This window comes from Nipponia nippon, unplaced genomic scaffold, assembly GCF_047370975.1.
Source record: "Nipponia nippon isolate SJK-2023a ecotype South Korea unplaced genomic scaffold, ASM4737097v1 scaffold_2, whole genome shotgun sequence".
Lineage (NCBI taxonomy): Eukaryota > Metazoa > Chordata > Aves > Pelecaniformes > Threskiornithidae > Nipponia > Nipponia nippon.
In genome coordinates, this window is record NW_028262336.1 from 109,263,562 (window position 1) to 109,283,810 (window position 20,249).

The following is a 20,249-nucleotide window of genomic DNA, read 5'->3' on the forward strand; positions in this document are numbered from 1 at the left end:
TAAGTAATTCTGAAATCATGTATTTGGCATTATACAACTAACAAAAATCTATCAAATGGCTTGCTTGCCCTTGTTTTGGATCTCTTCGTTGTTTATGCATGTCCATATGAGGGACCTGCTGATCCGCATCTGCTAACATTAAGAATGACAGAGAAAGTCTTTTTAAGTTCAACATCCAAATGTTCCGACAACGCTTGCTCATTCCTAGCCCCTGCAGTGAGTAGTTTTTTGATCTGATTCATGTGAAGTAAATATCATCACCTTGGTTCTTAATTACTTCCTATAAAATCTTTTTCCTCCCCAAACTTTTTAGAATCACACCGTTCTTTATCCAGGTTATGCAAGGCTTTACTTTCTCCTTTAATACCACTTCTTCACTTCAAAATCTCCCGATACAGGAATTGGAGCAGAAGGGAGACAGATTCAGCCATGCTTTATTTTAAACATATAAAGTTTTGCTAATCGCCATGGTTGAATATATGCTTGTTAAAGTCTTTTTCATTTGATTGCTGCAAAAATTTAATTTGTTTTAATTTGTGACTTTTATCCTGGTTCATTTTTTAAGATTTTGTTACTAAATCATGCTAGATTTGAGAGGAAAGTTCAAGTAAGCCTTTTGGTTAACTGAAAATATGCTTTAGTTTTTTCTTCTCACAGAATAGTAACTCCATCCTCTAAGGGTCACAACTACCTATTTCTCACAAGTTTCTAGATAAAGTTAATATCTGCCTTTTGATGAATGTATGACGCTCCTTGGAAGATAATCATTTTGATACAATTCCTGCACAACCAGGAGTGCTTACACGACTGCTTACATATAATCACCTATTTATAAGTTTGGTTTTAAAGAGGCACTATGTTTTTTACGAAAAAGGTAAATACATAGAAGGTAAATAAATAACCAACATAAAATAAACTCAAAGCTGAGTTTGCTTTCATTGGATCAGATTTTGGTTGGATACGTTGTTCCAGAGCAGCATCTGTAAGTGTGATAATGAATAAATAATGAATACATAAATAAATATGGAACCCTTTTTACTCAAACAATACTAAGCCCTACTGGTATTGAATTTTGGATTAAATATTACAGAAATACATCTCTCAAACATTTAATTTCTTCCAAAGTAGTGGGGCAGGCTATTACCAGCAGCTGACAAAACTGTATATACCTCTAACTACATATACCTCTAACAGAGTAGTTTTCAGTTGTTCCAGTGATACTTTCATTACCTCGGCAAACAACGGTGACAGCTCGAGTTTTAGTACCTAGGGCAATGACAGAGTTCTAGAGGAGCTGAAGTCTTTCAAAATAACTACAGTTAGAAATATCTCTTAGGAAAGTTAAGCAGTATTAAGAAGAGTTACTTCCTTTAACCAAGTGTAGTAGAAGCTGTGGCAGACAAGTGGATGCTGTAGGTTAAGCCAGAAAACAGGTACATCATTCCAGCTGCTGGCAGAAAGGGATTTCAGCAAACACAACAAACAGAGCCCTCAAACAGGGTTAAGTTAATTTTAAGCTTGATATTTGCATCAAGAATTAGGAAATGGTATTTCAAGCATCTTAATAAAGAATTAGAGCTAGTAACAGAAAGTAGCTTCAGCAAGTATTTGCAATACTTTCAAAAAATTGGAAGTGTGAGCCTAGCGTATTTTCCTGACTTCACAAATTTACAAGATCCTATCAATCACAAGTCATCAAGAATGATTTTTGAAATCCAAGCCCTCCAAATTTAAAGATTTCTACTTTTTAAGTAACTAATCATTCCTCAGAAAAAATGGGGAACAATAACAAGCAAAGTAGGTTAACCAAAGGAAAGTTGTTCAACAGTTAACAACTGGTCTACTACAGTCATTCAATTCAGAATATTACTGATACATGCAAAAGTCAAAACTAACTTCATTGAACTCTCAGGCACTGATCTACTGAGAGTTTGACAGTAAAAAACCCCAGAGACTACACCACAGATTTTTAAACTTAAAGAATTAAAATTACAGTTTTCTTCGGAGAAAAAGTTCACCTGAAAGAGCCAAATCAGAAAAAGCCTGTGTTAGATTTCTTCAGTTAAACTGAATACAGAAACAATAAATAAGCGTGATATATGAAAGGCAGGAAAATGAAACTCCTCACAAACCTTCTGCTGCAACAGCTCAAGCACTTAAGATAAATTACCAGAATAATATTGGAAAACTGATTCTCTGGTGCAAGTGGTACTCTCAGGCTTCACTGACCACCTGAAAAATTGAGGCTAAAAACCAACTATATTTGGTCAGCTGAGTACGACTGCATTTGGATGTCTAGTTTATGATTTGCTAGACAATACACATCTATTTCACCTGCACAGTTTCTCAACAGCTTTCACACTTTGTGCTTCTGTAGAGTACAAATTGCATAAGGAATTCTCACTTACAAGATTCAAAATACAACTTCAGCCACAAAATGCTCTGGATTTATTCCTGGTCACTGATATTGTAAAGACAAAACCAAAAGAAAGTGACAGTCTGTTAAGCAACCTGTGGAACACATGGTGCCTGTGAGACATCTCACCCAAACCCTCCAGCTCTCTAAAGGTTCCAGATGATAAAAAGCTCATTTGCGCACCAGCTTCTGGAAGGCTAAAAACCAGACTTCTTCCTGTCACAAAGCGACACCTGTCCATGCAAACTCGAATCTGTGCTGCTTTCTTCTTAGTTGGTCTCGTTATATATTTAATCAAATCAAAGAGCACTTCAGGTAGAATTTATCAAGGGGTATTCCTGTGATGTATGGCTATTATCCCACATGATTGGAATTGAGCATATTTTACATCTGTTTTGTAGACTGTAGTAAGACAACTGAAATCTACAAAAAATATACAAGGGATGGAAATAATTGAGATGTGTTGCCTAAAATACAATCTAAAAGCAAGTTTATATGTAAAACGGGTTTTGTAAAAATCTCAAAAGCTATAAAAAAAATTTCAAGCAATATTCTAATTCTTTTTTAAAAAGCTTTTGTATTTTTTTCCTTTTTTCCTTTTTAATATTAAATCAGAATGAAAAAATTTAGCAGTTGATAGTTTCTTTTTATATCTCTCTCTACTGAAAAGATCTAAATTTGAAGGGAAAAAGGTGGGAGGAAAAAAACTCAAAGGGTGCAATTATCCCTATATATTTTTTCTTAAAGAAATACTGAAGGAAATTTTAAAACCCAACCAAACTAGAGAATGAAAGCTGCTTTATTTCCAGTCTTTTAATCAGCTCTGTGACTTATCATACTGAGAATATAGTGGGATTATAACTCTACATATACATTTGTATACAATTATACAAATAACCAAGTGAATATTTTCCAGTACTTTGCTTTAGACAGTAACTTCTATTGAAAATGTTTACGCAGCTTTTTCAAGTCTAATATTTCAATACTGAGATACCTGTCAAAACAGAAAACATTTTTGGCTCATACGCCTAACAGAAAGACCTGATTTATTTCTTCCAAAACTTTTAAAATCATGAATTCACAAAATGTTTTAGTTAAACTAAGTCTTCCTGTTTTGTTTAAAAACATTGTAGTCAAAGTTTTGCCTAGCAAGAGGAACAAGGAATTAATAGAATTTTATAAAAACAGAATAGTAAAGCTTCCCAGTCATGCCCTACGATTTGATTTCTAAGCAGGTACCATATATATTAGCATATATATACACACGTATCATACACATGATGTATATACACACAAAAATATACATTAGCATGTATATTCATGTATCAGACATGTATATACACGTGTATAATACATGTGTATATATATGCTGCTATATTATGATACCTGCTTATATATATACATGTATAGGTATGTTAGTGTATATGATACATATGCGTACATGTACATACAGATATATATGTGTATGTATGTGTGTATGTATACTGAAAACTAAGTAGCTTCCTTCTATTTACTCTGAGCAATCTGTGCATCTTGCTTGGATTCCTTTTATTTTAAATCCCTTATCTCTCACTGAACCTATCTAAAAGGGCACCTTCTGCTAGATAAGACAGGCAGTCATTGCTTCAAAATTTCTTTCTTCACTTTTTTTTCAGAATTATCTTCAAAAATCTTAAAGCCCTCGGATTTGATAAAAAAAACTGACTGCAGAGAAGCTGCAGAAGTAGCAACTAATTTCTTCATTCAAAACTAAAATCCATTAAGAAAACCTTGATTGCATCAGAACACACGTCTTGGATCAAACTGCTGAAGATATTCCAGAAGGACTGAAGACACTTCTCTCTGAAAAAGCCCTTTTTTGTTGGTTTTAAGCTTAGAGAAAACAAAGAATATTACTCCTAAAATTAATCTTCTCTCGTTGCTGAACCACAGAATAATTTTTCTGTGTATTATCATCTTACTAACTTGTAACAGGTGTAGAAAAGTGAGGAGTTACTATCAAGGAATTAAAAAACCCAACAAAGTATTTATTTCTGGGTAAATTCATGTTTTGCTACAGGAGTTGATGCTGCTGGATAAAGAATTACGAAAATAAAGGAAACGGTAATTCAAATTCCTTCCCCCCCCCAAATCACAGTGTCTTTTTCCAGAGCACAAGAGGGCCATTTTGCTGAGTACTAATAAGCAGATACTGGCAAAGGATTAAAGAAAGTATCTTGGAAGATAACTACAGTACTCCTAAAATTCAATTTGCCAGCTTCTTAAAATAGACAGTATGAGCCATAAAAACTGAACCAGCTGAATCTACAGCCATGTGTAAAGAGGAATAGTCTTTCCATGCACACAGACTAAGTATGACCTAGCAATTTTTACGGCTGGACAACTATACACAAAATTGTAATACATACATTTGTTATTATGTTTCTGCTTTTACCTTTTGTCTCCTCTTTTCTTTTCGCTTATCTTCAGTATCTTGTAACATTTTTTCTTTCCAAAGATCAAAAAAGTAGGAAGGATCAGTATAAAACTTCAATCCATCTTTCTTATCATCCCTGGAAATACAGTAGAAGAAAGGTAAGAAAATATGAATTAGTATTTTTCAAGCCAACGAAACTCACCTGTGACAATCACCCAAGATTCATCTTTTTGCATTATAGGATGACAGCATGCCAAGTGCATTAAATGCCACTCTTGGCAGTCAGAGCTTACAATTGGTTTGATTCATGACAAGAATTTCAGGGGAAAGGGGTGGAATCCACAGCCTTTTGGGAGGCATGCTCCCAGGCTATGCCTCATCAGAGCTCAGCAGGAGCTGACTAGGCTCCTGCATCAGCTGGCTCACTGGAGTGAAATTCACTGGTGCTGCAAGAAGATCAGTGCCAAGACAGGATGTGTAGGGGACATAAGAGTGTAAGAATGGAACTCAGCTGTCTCAAAACAAACTGGAAATAGAGTATTTGGCTCAATCCAGATGGGTCTTAAGATCTGAATTTAGGAACAAGGTAGGTGTGCGTACCTTCGCCCTTATGACAGGAAGCACAAGAGAGTCGCTATTCTCTGTGGAACTCTTCTAACTAGGGGAAGGGCTAGGACAGGGCTGGCAACTCAAAGGTTGAATCCTACCAGACTGTTCTGGGAGGATTTGAGACAGAGCAGATCTGGGCTTACCAGCACCAACTGGCAGCAGGAGCAAGGGACACCCAGACTAAGAAGCCACAAAAAAGGTATGCTATCAAATCTTAATTTGACGCCATGGCCTGGAAATTAGGAATCTTCTAATATCCTAAACTCCTGGAAAGCAATGGGAAACTAGGAGATAAAGGCCAAAGTACAAGAATGTAAACAATGACTATTTCCATACCTATAAGGTGAAAGAATATTCAGAGGTGGTGGTTTGTCACTCTGATTATAAATATCAGCCACCGGGTTAGGAATGCTGTTCTTTGAAACTACCTGCTGATCTTGAATTGTTGAGCTCTTGAATGCTTTTTTCATGTTGATATCCTGTAATGATACTGTTAGAAACAAAAACACATTTATCACAGGTTTGAAATTAACATAAGCGGATAAACAAAGTCCATTTTACACTAGCTATTTAAAATATTTTCAGCAAAATACAGAAGCAAAACAAATATTTTTCTCTAGTGGATAATCATGATATTTAAGCACAAAGGCATGTAAGAATTACCATAATAAATCAGATTTAAGTCCCACTTGGTCCAGAACCTCACTTAAAATAATGGGGCCAGGGATTGTGTCTTGGAAGATCACTCAAGAATCCTGTCACATGCAGAAGTCCAACGATCTCTTTTTATGAGGTTTAACCTGGATTTCTAATAGCAGAAAGACTAGCTTCAAGCCTGAAACACAAGATCTGGTATTCCTGACACAGCATATTTTATAATTACATGTGGTACCCATATACATTCCACCCCATTCTAAGTTTCACTAAATTATGGCCTCCACAACCTCCTGTGAGAGAGAGTTCCGCATCTTTTACCCTCTTCCAGCTCCAAAATCTTTCCATATAACTGAACATCCCTGGATCTTAAGTTCTCCTCATCTCTCTATAGAGAGAAATACTTACCTTCTTTACATAGTCCAGCAACACACTTCCGTTTTATTTTTTCACCTACACAACTCTGGGGGAAACAATACTAGCCTTTTCATTCTTTCTTTTCAAATGAAAGACTTAAGTTGCTTTTAATTGTTCCTGTCACTTTCAGCAAGACTTTCTTTCATTCTTAATATAAATTTTCCTGAGATGGAGTGACCATTGCTAAAAAGATCCAGATAAGGCCAATCACAATGTAAAAGTGGCAGTAAGCTCTCCGCATTATCTTCCATTCTTAGGCAACCTGAAATACAGGTTTTTGGCTGCAGTGGAACACAGGGCTGAAGTCTTCACTGGCTTGTCTACAATGACAGTAACCATTTCTTGAATTGATCCCACTGTTTCACAACAGTGTAAGCTGTAAGAGCAGTGCAAACAAAATGCACTGGATTGTTCTCTTTTTATTGCCATTTCATCTTATATTTCTTGCCCATTCATGTAATTTATTGAGTCTCGAGAAGAAACTGAGAATTTCACACAGTAACTGAACAGTACCGGGCAAAAATATTGATGACCTGAAAAACCAGAAAGGCATGAAGTTTGATACAAACCCTGTAAGGTACACTGTTATCCTTTGTCATGATGGAAACCAAATCCCACTCAGACTTCTCTACCCAACTATTTTTGCTATCTGTGCTGAGGTCTTGCCTCTCACTTCAAGACCACTTAAGAGTCTTCCGTAGCTTTTAAAATAGCAAAAAATTAGAAATAGAATATTTCATTCCAAACCATCGTTCCTCCATCCATATCATCTGAAGTATCAAAACATCATTTTTTATAAACTACTTTCTATTTAAACCTGCCTATAAGGAAACCAGTACGGTATTTCAGGCAGATTTTTTCAGATGTGTATATCTGAATTATTACATTCTTGTTTGAAGGAAGACATTCAAAAGAGCACAAATCCCATTTTTCTGGCGCTGTTTAGTGTAAGTTATTTATATGTTTTTGAAAACTTAACCTCAATTATTTTAAAATGTTTTTTCAACCATAGCATTAGTTATATATATAAAATATTTTTATGTATACACTGTATATTAGTTATACCTAAGAATGTAAGAAATCACCGATGCAATTAAATCTAAAGGTTTTTTTTAAATCAACCTAGCAACTGACATTTTACTTAAATGCCTCAGCTACCCAGAAATATATTTAGTATTAGTGACAGTACAATGAATTATTATAAAGACTTCAATTTCTACAGTGAAACAGCTAATAAAATTTCTTACTGACACTGAAGTGACAGCAGTTTGTATATATAGCTTATTAATGTGAAAGACGATTAGCAATGCAAGAGTAGTAACTGCTATCAATTTAAAATAAAAAATTATTAAATTCTCAGTCCATACACTAATTTCCCCTTTCAATAGGCTGCTTTTAATTACTCTCCAAACTCTGGAAACCAGCCAAGAGGTATTGCATAATACAAATGAGATATTAAAAAAAGAAACAAAAGCAAAAACAACCTCTGACGAGGACTGCGTTTCCAAAAATGTTGAACTTGAAAGTCATGAAGACTGACATCATCCACCTCAGCACGGAGCAAGTACAGTATATGAATGTCATCTAGTTTGCTCATATTACCACCACAACATGCCTCAAAAACTAAGCTGAATAGTGACCCCACAATAGCTTAGTTTGTGTTACCATATAGCTCTTGACCTCTAAGACAGCAGAAGAAAAGAGCTAGTATCATCTGTGATACCCTATCAGTTAACATGTTCCAGAAACAGAAAAAAATCAGACGTGTAATAATTTTCAGACAGTAACAAGCTAAAAATGGAAGGCTAAATATTACACTATTAAATATCAACGGTAACATTTAATATTGGCATTAATAGTAGTATTAAATATAATATAAAAACTATACAAATACAAATACTAAATATAATATATAAACCTTATAAATAGTACTATTAAGTATATCACAAGTAATATTAACTACTATTGAGTAAATATTACACTATTGTCCTGATGTAACAAGCTTTTACATTTTACTAAATGTCAGAAATTATCTAAACAAGGAGTACATGCAGTGGCTGGCTCCGACATGTAACTGCACATGTAAGCAAACATGCACATTACAGCTTTTAGGGCTAGACAGAAAAACACGTTTTACTTACTCAAATAAGTGCTTTCAAACAACGTAATGATGTTACTCAAATCCTTTGTTTATACTGTGTATTGATGAAGTGAATGACCAAACACATAAGCAAGTGAGGATGTAACAGCATTTTAAAGGAAATACTGTTTCTAGTGACTAAAACCCTCCAGCAAATTTCACCGAGCTGATGCAAACACGCAGTGTTTAGGTAAAGAGTATTACAAGATCTTCAATGACTGCACTACTAATATAGTCTGTGACCACCCTACCCTGAAATAAACAAATAGAGCTACTGTCACAAGCTTTTTCCAATATTCTGACTTATTTCCACTAAGGTCTATATTTATTCACTTCTGATTTATTACACTCACAAACTAAAAGTTTTCCCTGTGAAAAAGGCAGCTTAATGGCTCCATTACTACAGGGGCTTCTTGAAGTAACACTAAGTCAAAAATGAAGACAGTTACACAACTCAAGAATATTTTTCCTCACTCTGCTGACATGATTTTTCCCAGCTTGCCTTACTGAGAAAACAAGATGAAATATCGGTTCAGGATTACTTTGAAAAGACAGAGATTGTTGTGTAATTAAATACTGTGGTCTTGTCAACATCACTTCTGGCTCAATGCTTCCACGCAATTACCTACCCTCTTCTACCGTTGAATCCAGCTGGGTAACTTTGACAGCAAGGCGATCAATTCTGTCTTGAAGGGAATTTGCTCTGATGTAGAAGCTGTTGGCCTCATTAAACAATTCACCAAATATGTCTTCAGCATGTTTGCCTGTGTAAGAAAATAGACAGGGAAGTCCCTTTGCTAAAGGCTTACAAAACACAAGACAAATGGCTTCAATATCATGAAGTTATAATAAAACACAGTAGCTGTAGAATTATAACAGCACAGTTTGTCATTCAACAAAACTCTGGGCAACATATTTGTACAAAAACTTCAAAATATACCATAAATGCTGCCTGAAGTCTGTTCACCTGGACATCCTGGTTAGTCTTCTACTTAAACAGGGAGACTTTCAAATTTTAATCCTTATATAGCTGAACTACTGCCAACTGACACACAACTGATCATTAAAACCTGCCTCTGTGATGAAAATAAAAGGCCATCAAAGTTACTGCTGTCCATAAAAGCTTCTGAAGTAAATTTTGAAATCTACAACGTTGCAATCCATGGTCATTAAGATTTAATTTATAAGCATGAGCAAAAGCCAACATCAAAACAAAGGCAAAATGAAACAGATAAAACCCAGGATCCTCATGCAAGGCAGCCCACTTGCCTCTACAAATGCTCACTGTATAGATGTTGCTCTGTCACTGGAGTCATTTGAGAGACTGAGTAAGATGGCACTGACCGCATTTACCCATGGCCACTCTGGACTTGATATAGCACAAAGGAGAAGCCTACAAACTTTTCAGCATTCTTATCAGCTGCCGTATTTTCTCAGTCACTATGAGAGTGGATAGTTCAGTTCAGATCTGCAGCCTCAGGCCCTACCTAACAGTGCTACAGTAGACAGGAGTGCCACATGATAAACCCAACCCCCTCTTGGTCCACAGATCCTTGTGCATGCCCATTCCTTTCCCAGACCTCGCTCCTCCCAAAGTACTAGGCATTCTCATCCACCGTTTCATAGAATCATAGAATCGTTTAGGTTGGAAAAGACCCTTAGGATCATTGAGTCCAACCGTTAACGTAGCACTGCCAAGTTCACCACTAAACCATGTCCTCGAGCACCACATCCACCCATCTTTTAAATACCTCCAGGGATGGAGACTCAACCACTTCCCTGGGCAGCCTGCTCCAGTGCCTGACTACCCTTTCAGTGAAGAAGTTTTTCCTAATATCCAACCTAAACTTCCCCTGGCGCAGCTTGAGGCTGTTTCCTCTCGTCCTATCGCTTATTACTAGGGAGAAGAGACCAACCCCCACCTGGCTACAACCTCCTTTCAGGTAGTTGTAGAGAGTGATAAGGTCTCCCCTCAGCCTCCTCTTCTCCAGGCTAAACAACCCCAGCTCCCTCAGCTGCTCCTCATAAGACTTGTGCTCCAGACCCTTCACCAGCTTTGTTGCCCTCCTCTGGACACGCTCCAGCACCTCGATGTCCTTCTTGTAGTGAGGGGCCCAAAACTGAACACAGTACTCGAGGTGCAGCCTCACCAGTGCCCAGTACAAGGGGATGATCACTTCCCTAGTCCTGCTGGCCACACTATTCCTGATGCAAGCCAGGATGCTATTGGCCTTCTTGGCCACCTGGGCAGAAGGTATGACTCTCCTTCTGCCCCAGTCCAAACCTCTCAACCACTCTGGATCCGAATCCCCAGTTTAATACTTCTCCTGCCCCAGAACTTCCCCTACAAATTTCAGGTTCCACCCAAATTCATTGCTCCTGCTCACTCAACTGACAGTACCGCACCTACTTGGGTCTCAGTCCCTCCTACCCAGATACTGCTGCTTCATTTAAGATCTCCCCCTCCACAACTTCTGCAGCCAACACCCCTCCCAGGACATCCACACTCCATCAGTTCTCCATGCAAAAAGCAAAATCCCACCTCCTGCATTTAACCATGCTTTTTACACACACACAAAAAAAATTTAAAACCCTACTTCTGAGTTAAACTCATCTTGTTATGACCTGTATCAAGACAAGCCTGAAGAGCAGAAATGGAGGGGAGGGGGTAAGTGAAACTCTGTCTAATAGTTGGAACAATACGGAATATGTATTACCCACCTAAATGACAGTGACTTTCAAGAGAACAGCAATTGTTGACATGTTGAGTCCTATAACCAACCTTAATATTGTAAAAAGAAAAGTACAGATATAATGAAAATTTCAGTCAAGATCTCACCCTGTGAACATCTGGAAACCATAATTCAAAGTCAAAAATAGCCACACTTAGGAAGTCAGCAGGATCTTCCCCTTTCTTGGATCATTTACTTGGGACACACACACACACACACACACACACACGAGACAGACAACACGACAACAACAACACTAAAACAATATCTGAAAGCACTGTTTGTGAATTACAAATAAAAAAAATAATTTGATTGCTTTGCTTTGAGTGGAGGACTTAACTGGTAATAGATTTCTTCACTAAACATAAGATCAGCCAATAACTAACACAAAATGTTAGATATTTTGGTGTACCCAAGCTCTGCTTAGGATGCATGTGGAAGGTGGATAAGCAAGGTGTGCTGCCTACCAGCTCCTTATCTCCTCCCTCTCCAAAACAGAAGTCACACAACTGCAGAATAGTTGAGGCTGAAAACCATCTAGTCTAACTCCCTGCTCAAAGCACAGTCAGACAGAGCAGGCTGCCTAGGACTGTGTCCAGCCGGGTTTTGAATACTTCCAAGGATGGAAGATCCACTGGCAACCCGTGCCAGTGTTCAACCACCTTCACACTAAAAGTGTTCTCTAAGTGCTTCCCAGCAGCTAGTTGAGATTCAATTACAATCCCCACTTGATTTAGTTGCTGCAAATGAAGAGGCTATTCCAAGCTACAGAACAAATAAGCTTTTCAGCTCTTCAGCTAAATAAAGCAGGCATTACATTCTTCAGCCACCGGTATTCAGAGCTCAAAACATCAATATATTTTAATGGATGTTAGTTTATGTTAATGTATCGCAATCTGCCTGCTGAATGAGGACTGCCACATTCTAGGATTAAACACATCACTCCTAGAGAAGTCAAGCAGACGGGTGCTTGTCAGTTATCTTTCAGGAGGCAAAATAAGTCAAAGTTGATTTGTGGGAACATAGTACTTTTAATATTGAATTTTTTTTTTTTTTAAACACTTGCTACTCTAAAAGAAGTGAAAGACAAGATTGTCAATCTCCTGTCAGTAAAAACAGTGACATGGTAAAGCAATATTGCAACACACTATTCTGATTAATGTGATGAAGTAAGTTTTAGAAATAAAGTAATACTTCTCCAGTGTTTTCTATATTACCATTTTTTTAATTAGATTTTTAACAATACAGAAACACGCAGAAAAAAAACTATCTGACATTACAAGCACGTATCTTTCAACTTAAGAGCTGATTCTCATACTATGAGAGAGTCATTTAAAAACATGAGATGCTTCCCGACATACAGGCAACCAAAATATTCATTTAAAAAAACACCAAAGGAATTATGCAGTCTTTCCTTCTAAGGCTCCCTCCAACCACAAAAGTAGTTGAGGGGAAATTTAGTCATGATGCCGCCTCACCAAATCCCTGCTCTTCATTGGTTTTAATGTCAATTAACAGAAGTGCCACTTTCTAGCATTTCCACAGGTCATCTTCACAGAGCTGTGTATTTGATTGCTCATAAAATAAACTTCTAAGCATTGTGAGACATTTCTGGAGACCAGTAGTTCACAAGTAATTGAAATCATAGTACCTCTCCCCAAGTTCTACAGTAATTACATGAAACACCATCTTGCCACATCAGCTTATAACATCTCTAGCAGAGACCAGACACCACCTGAATTAATTACAATTCATTTTCACATACTGCACGAAAAGGTGTGCATTAACACATTTGAATATGTTGTCCCAAAGGTATCTTTTGTCAGCAGTCAAAATGCTCAGTGCTGTAACGGAAGAGGAATCCAACAATGATGCTGGTTTCTCTGAAGATCAGAAACCCGGCGCTGTTTATTACTTCAGCTAGTTTCCTTTCACATATTGGAGCCTAGAAAGTACAGCTTTCCTTTGCATTCCTTGTTCCACAGCACAAGTACATGGAAGAACACGTTCAAGTTAACAGAAAGATTTACAGTGCATTAAATTTTTCACACTGTGAACATGCATTATTAAAGAGAAAAGGTAAACAATGACATCACCTGGCATTCAGGTGTCAGTTCTAAAAAGACACTGGAAGAAAGATTACACTAAGGCTGCCCCAAAGGGAGCCAGCACTGCACCAATGCTCTCCTCGGGGTCCTAGGTAAGGACTGAAACGTCCCACGGAACTAGCTGGTGTTTCGTAAGTTGGAATTCACCCAGGACACGACCATTTCATCACAACATGGAGCAGAAAACAGTGATTCCACCCAGCCATTTGTAACTGGATTAATTAGCATTAGAATCATGCTTCCGCACACACACTTTTTTTTTTTTAAATAAGCAAAAGTGGTAGGCTGTTACTGACCAGGTCTTGATTTTTTATCTGCCTCCTCTTAGTACCTCCAGCACAATACCCAAGGCCAAAAAAGCTAACTTCCCAACTCAGCCTGATTTAGCAGTGGTAAAGAGCAGAGTCACACAAAGCTGGATACAGTGTGCTCAGGCCTGTGTGCAAATTAGTGAAACTCTGAGCTGATCTACCCAAGAAAATACTGGGAGGCAAGCTGGTGAATATTACTCTCTGTGTGAAAGAAGTCGTCTTCCAAGTCCCCACAGATCACACTTCCTCCATTTTATGTTGTACAGCAAAAAACATTTGGTATCGCTTGCATATGGGTCAAAGAAAGTAGCTCTGTACCCATGTACAGATGGTTTATACCCATGTAGAAATAAGATTTCAGCCTGACAGGTAGTATCCGAATGAATGGAGAAGCCAAAGACACAAAAATTCAAAATATTTAAAGACTCAATGAGTATGTTAATGTACGGACTGAAATCTAATTAAGAAAACCTTAATAACGGAGTACATACACAGTTTTTGATATTTAGTTTTCAACGACAATCAGATGCAATTTATTATTTCTTCCCCATACATACACATGTATAAAACTCAGGAAACAAAACCATGGTGCAACAGATCCTGTTGCAGAGAGCAGCTTTTTTCACTGGCTAGGGTCCTGCAGCCACCAGACCAAACTTCACTGCCAAAAGTAAGGAAGTATTTTGTGGAAGCTTTCTCCAAAGCCTTTGCTCCATGACTGTGTTTAGTACGTAAAGCAAATGCTCCCAGTCCTCCCCCGGGCAGATTCTCTCCTCCCAAGTGGAGGTGAATCCCCTACTCAAGCTTTTGCCTTATATAAACGTGCATAGTTTCATACAGAACGCTGCTCACTGTGCCTGTGCTCCAAGCCAGCTGGCTGCAAACAAACCCAAATCTGAAGACATAATAGAAAAAAGCTCCACTGAGAGCTCATTCCCTTTGGATAGGAACTTGTTCATGTCTCCTGAAAAGAGCAGAGGCAGAAGCAAGCCAAATTTGTACGCAACAGCACAGATCTGCCAGTTTTTAAAATCCACACTGAACTCACAGTGCAACATTAAAAAACAGTGTGACTGCAAGATAGACCTGTACTTGCTCTCTCTACGCTTCAAGCTGCGGGAACACCAACAAGCTCTGATGCTGCCAGCAGGACATACTGCATTAGCTCCAGCACAGCATTTTTCTATGATCATTTCCTTGCTCCCAACTTGGCTTGAAACAAAGGCAAAACAAACGCTGTCTGCAGAACAAAACCCTCTGCAAACATGACAGATTTTAGACTGTGGACAAGCCTGGTGGTAGACTTCACTCATTAAATACCATGTATTCATCTGTTAAAACAAAGGATACATCATTTATTTGCATTGATCTTTAACTTGACACTAATGAAGTACTTTAGGGCTGTCAACAGATACTTCTGATGACCAGAGAAATCTGCTAAGGGAAAACTGCAGGATATGGATTGTGTAAGTAGCCAGTTCCTCAGCAACAACCATAAGAGGATCTGAACAGGGACTGTAACAGGCAGATTAGCCCCAAGACCAAATCTGGAGAAATGAAAGCTAGACATTCCTAGCAAGTCAAACAAGTGAAAAGGGTATTATCTACACTTCGGCAATCATTGTACAATGCCAAAATGAGGTCTTGTCAGATATCCTTGAATGTAATTAGAAGACGTTAGCCATTCTTCTCAATTTTCTGAAACTTAAGGATGTCAATACTGAGCAACTGTCTGGTGAAGTGGCAAATGAAACTCAGTGACAAGACAAACACAAATTAACTATAAATAACATTAGACTCTAAATCAGCAGCTACTGCTCAAGAAAGATCAGAGAATCACTTGGAAACTTATCCGAAAATATCAACTCAATGTTTAGCAGCAATCAAAATTTCGTCAATTCTGAGGGAACTAATAAAACAGAAAAAGTCTGTTTTGATTATGATCTGAAGTCCTCAACACTCCACCTTAAAAAGACCCCAACATACTCTAACTTACATATCCAAAGCAGAAATAACAATTATCAGAAATACAAAATGGTTTCTATCCAAAACGTGTGCTAACAGATCAGGATACTCCAGCCTGGAAAAGATATCACAAGGAGAACACAATAAAGATTTAATAAAATCACAGATGATTAAATCACCTTTCATTATTTTTCACAACTCAAGAACAAGGAGGTATCAAAAAGAATAAACAGATCAACTTCTACTGTGGGACATTCTGCCACAGGTCATTGGGCAAGAAAAAAGTGCAATCCCTGTTTGAACACATCTAAGCAATTCCACAGACAACATGTTTACAAATGCTCATTACATAGGATGATTCCGATGGACCTCCAGCTCAGAAATCCCTAAATCACTGACTACTTGAGAGGGGAACACGCTGTATTTCTTGTACTCTTTCCCTAAGCAGAGGCTATTTCCTATCATCACAAATTGAAAACCGGACTTAGTGGGACCCGTAATCTAAACTCCATACAGACTTTCTTACATTCTTAAACATTCTTTCTTACATTCTTAAATTTCCATTTACAAAGTGAAGAAACTGATGAAGCAATAATTTCTTTTCTAGAACCAGAGTTATCAGCACAAACAACAGCTGCTGATTGTTAAACATTCTCTGAAGAAATCTCTTTTCTCATTCATTAAGAAATATTGTTCTTCTTGCAAGCACTCCAGGCATGCTTCTAGAATTGCTAGTTGTGATGTCAACTGACAGGTGTACTGTGTAGGCTACTCTGTATGGAGCTGACAGTAGCTTGCCTCAACCATAGCCTACAGGTTCGTTCAGTGAATGCCATTCTTTTGATGTACATGCGTAATTTCATTCATATGAATTGATCACACACATACACAAAGGAAAGACTTAAGAAATATTAGCACATTAAGCCAAACTGAAAGTTCAGTCAAATGTGTCATTTGATGCAAGAGGCAGAAGGGTTTGCTGGCTTCATCTTGTGCAACTGAAAGCCTAACTCAAGCGCTAGTCTTGTTTCTTACACCAATTTCTCTCACCTTAGAAAAATTCCTTGTTTCCTATAGCATAGTTTTTTGGTGTTGTGGGGTTTTTTTGTTTGTTGGTTGGTTTTTTTGTTGTTGTTGTTTTTTTAAACACTTGTAAATCTTAGAGAGGCTCTGATTGTATAAACTTCAAAATATAAAAGAGCATAAAAGCAATGAAGCAGCATTATATTACTATATTACATAAGTGGCAATGTCCTGTATCATAATTTTGCTATTTAAAACAAGCCATCTTAAAGCTTTTAATTTATTCAGTTTTTCATCAGGAATCAAATACTTGCAGGAAGTTACAGATACTTACTTAAGCTGCTTAGCTGGCGTATGATAGCAGCCAGGGTACTATTCGTTACACATTCCAGTTCACTGGTAATTCCCTCTGGCAGAGCTCCTCGGCAGAGATGCCGCGGTTCAATGTTCCTTTTCACCAAAGGCATGGCTCACAACCTGGAATTTACAGAAAAATACGTAGTACGTTTACAACAATGAAAATAAGAGCTATGAGTCTGTGTAACACACATTCAGTTTTTCCTATAAAACCTACTTCGCCTTTCTTCTTTTAAAGCACTTGCTTCGGCCTTCCTGCCGTATGATATTGTACAATTGCTGCCGAGGCACTGAGTCATGCACTCAAGCCAGAACATGACAAGAGCGCTGCAGACAAGCCCAGAGGATACAGTCCATGCAGATAACGTACACAAAATCCAGGCAAAAAGTGTAAGATTTACTGTCTACACAGACCTGTGCTCTGGTACCACAATCACTGGACTTTAGTGCACATCTGCATTTATAAAAAACTGGCAGTCCTCACAGGAGTGGCAGGAAAGATCACTGTCTGGAGCAAGCTGGCTCGCTGCCTTGGCAAGCTGGCCACCGACGGAACGTCCGTGCATTGCAGCCCCCTGACTATGTCAGGCACTGACCTAGCCTTGCTCCGACAGGTTTCAGTCGAAATGATAAACTCTTCTGACAGATAAGGGCAGGGCCTCACAGAAATAGGCTGGGGGAGAATAAGGAAGAAGCTGCAATGTGAGGAAGAAGATATTTTTCCACAGGTGGTGCTGAATGCCAACCTGAATGAGGTTAAGAGCACATATTGAACAGATTTTGGGAGCGTGCCAGATGCAGGAAGACATTTATTTGAGAAAACAAAGGCTGTCAGAACTGGTTTTCTTGGAAAACTAGAAGAAACTAGGCTGGGGAAAAGAAATACAAAAAGAGATCTCAGAGCATCACAAAAGGGCACCATGGCATAGAATACACTATGCTGCAGGGAGAGCTTTGAGAGCAAGGATGCCCAAGTGGGACAGAATTCCCCCAAAAGGGAAAGGAGAGCATATAATATAAAAAGTTCTTCAGAAGTTTTCTTTAAAATGTCATTCATACAATTACAAGTCAATCTGATTAGCATTTTTGAATACTGACAATTCAATGTCCATGCACTGCTTATGAATAATACTCTGTTTATAAAGACCATGTGGCACCAGAATTTTCTGGAATGAGAAGCCAGTGTATTACCAAGGGCGTAAGTTCATTTGGAAAAGGCTTAACAGAAAATTTCTTTTTTATTGCACTAAAGCAATTAAAGTAACCTTTCAATTTCTCTAATTAAAAATCACATTAGTAAATTAAAAGGATCTTTTAGTTTTTCAAATGTTGCACAGTAATTTTTGTAATGACTTCTCCCGCTCCAAGGTTTAAAATATTTTCTTCTCAAGAACATTTCTAAAAAATTAACAACTTCAGTAATTAGCAAAAAGCAAATTATTTAACTGTAAGGTGATTTCAGAACAAGCCAGGAAGAAATAGGCTCATGACTTCTAAGCAGTAGTCTTGAGTTATATTTTATATCTTTCTTAATATGACACAGTTTATTTGAATATGTCAGAATTTAAGGTCAGTTGAGTTGCTAAATTTTAAACAACACAGAGGTAAGAGAGGAACAATTTTTATTTTATATTAGAGCAAAAAAGTTTCTTGTTTCTGTTCTATGCTTTCATATTCCTCTACAAACAGATGCATTTTAAAATATTACTTAATAGTCAATGCGGTCAGTTTTCTGAACTTGATCAAAAATAGGTAAAAAATGGAAATTCATAATTATTAAAGAGCATCCTAGCAACATCATACTGAACAGGCTAGCACATTGCAACTATGGAATAAAAGTCATTATGAGGAATTATTTCACTATGCAGTAAAATGTTCATAAACGTAATTAGTAAGAAGTAAATTAATAGGAGCATAAATCAGTGCTAAAGCAGCCAATTCCAAATCTTAGTATTACTCCAACACACCAGCTACAATTTTTGGTTTTCTCTGTAACATTAACAACACTGCCATACAAACCAAAGGCATAAAGACTCCCTACAACTATGACAACAGAATTCCTGAAATATTGGTCAGTGATCAGACATCTCATAAGATTGTCTTTCCTTGGAACTAATTTTTATGTGCAATTCATCAGTAAAACACTCTGGTGACCAAGGCAACCATTCTACTGGGCTTGGGGTTTGTGGGGGGTTGTTTGTTTGCTTTAAGAGAATTATTGGGAATATGTTTTGCTACACATGTTTTTTAACCCACTTAAATTCTTACATGAAAAGACCAGAAGACCAGGAGAATAAAGCCTGTTTTCCCATGGCTGTTGACTAACATTTTCAGAACTGGCCCCCCTCTTACCTTTTGCAGTTTACCCAACTCCTCCCCACCACCCCATGCAACGTGTGGGGGCCAGTCGGAAGCCGGCCGCATGCTGCCTGGCTAATTGCCTGCTACCTCTTGAAACACCTACCACACTGAGTATAATCAAAACACCTTTTACCAGGAGCACTAAGTCCCTTCTCCACATCATGTTCTTTCTCACCTATAAAAGCCAATTTGAAGAAAACCTAGAACTGCAGTTGGAGATTTTCATCTCCTCACGAATTCTTTATGAGATGGTCCAAGGGGTTCAAAAGCTAGCAGGGGGGAGAGAGAGACCGACCCAAGACAATCCATTTCTTCAAAGAGCAGACTAAAACACACAGCAGCACTCGGGGGGGGGGGGGGGGGAACCAAGCTTCATTTGTGAATGCATGATTTAAATTATGTATCCACCTCATTTCAGTATGAAGTTTAATTCCAAAAGGTAAACTGAACACTGATGAGTAAATACATGCAACAGATTAAGCAATGCATTAACTGCTCCTGATCAGAGGAAAAAAAAAAAAAAAGCCTGCCAATTATAAGTTTCTTCTAATTTAAAATCTTTAGCTATCTGAATCAAACACTTACAGACCTATTCAGCTACTAACCCATTAGTAAGTAAAAAAGCTCTTATTACTATGCATCCTTGCCACTAAAGCACTACCACCCTTTTCTTCACCACACACAACTGAGACGAAGTTAATCTTGCTTAAAGAAAATTCATGGGAACTGAGGCTAAAATT

General features: G+C 37.7%; 1 protein-coding gene across 4 annotated transcripts in view; it reads right to left on the minus strand.

Annotated features, from left to right (window-relative positions):
- WASF3 (WASP family member 3) overlaps positions 1-20,249 on the minus strand; it is a 75,465-nt gene that overhangs the window by 9,908 nt on the left and 45,308 nt on the right. For all 4 annotated transcript variants that reach the window (XM_087757135.1, XM_087757137.1, XM_087757134.1 and 1 more), the window contains 4 exons: positions 17,126-17,268; positions 9,282-9,416; positions 5,778-5,931; positions 4,851-4,968 (listed from right to left, as the gene is read on the minus strand). In XM_087757135.1, the coding sequence (XP_087613261.1) occupies positions 4,851-4,968; positions 5,778-5,931; positions 9,282-9,416; positions 17,126-17,258 (540 nt within the window). In that variant the 5' untranslated portion in view covers positions 17,259-17,268. The remainder of the gene's footprint in view (positions 1-4,850; positions 4,969-5,777; positions 5,932-9,281; positions 9,417-17,125; positions 17,269-20,249) is intronic.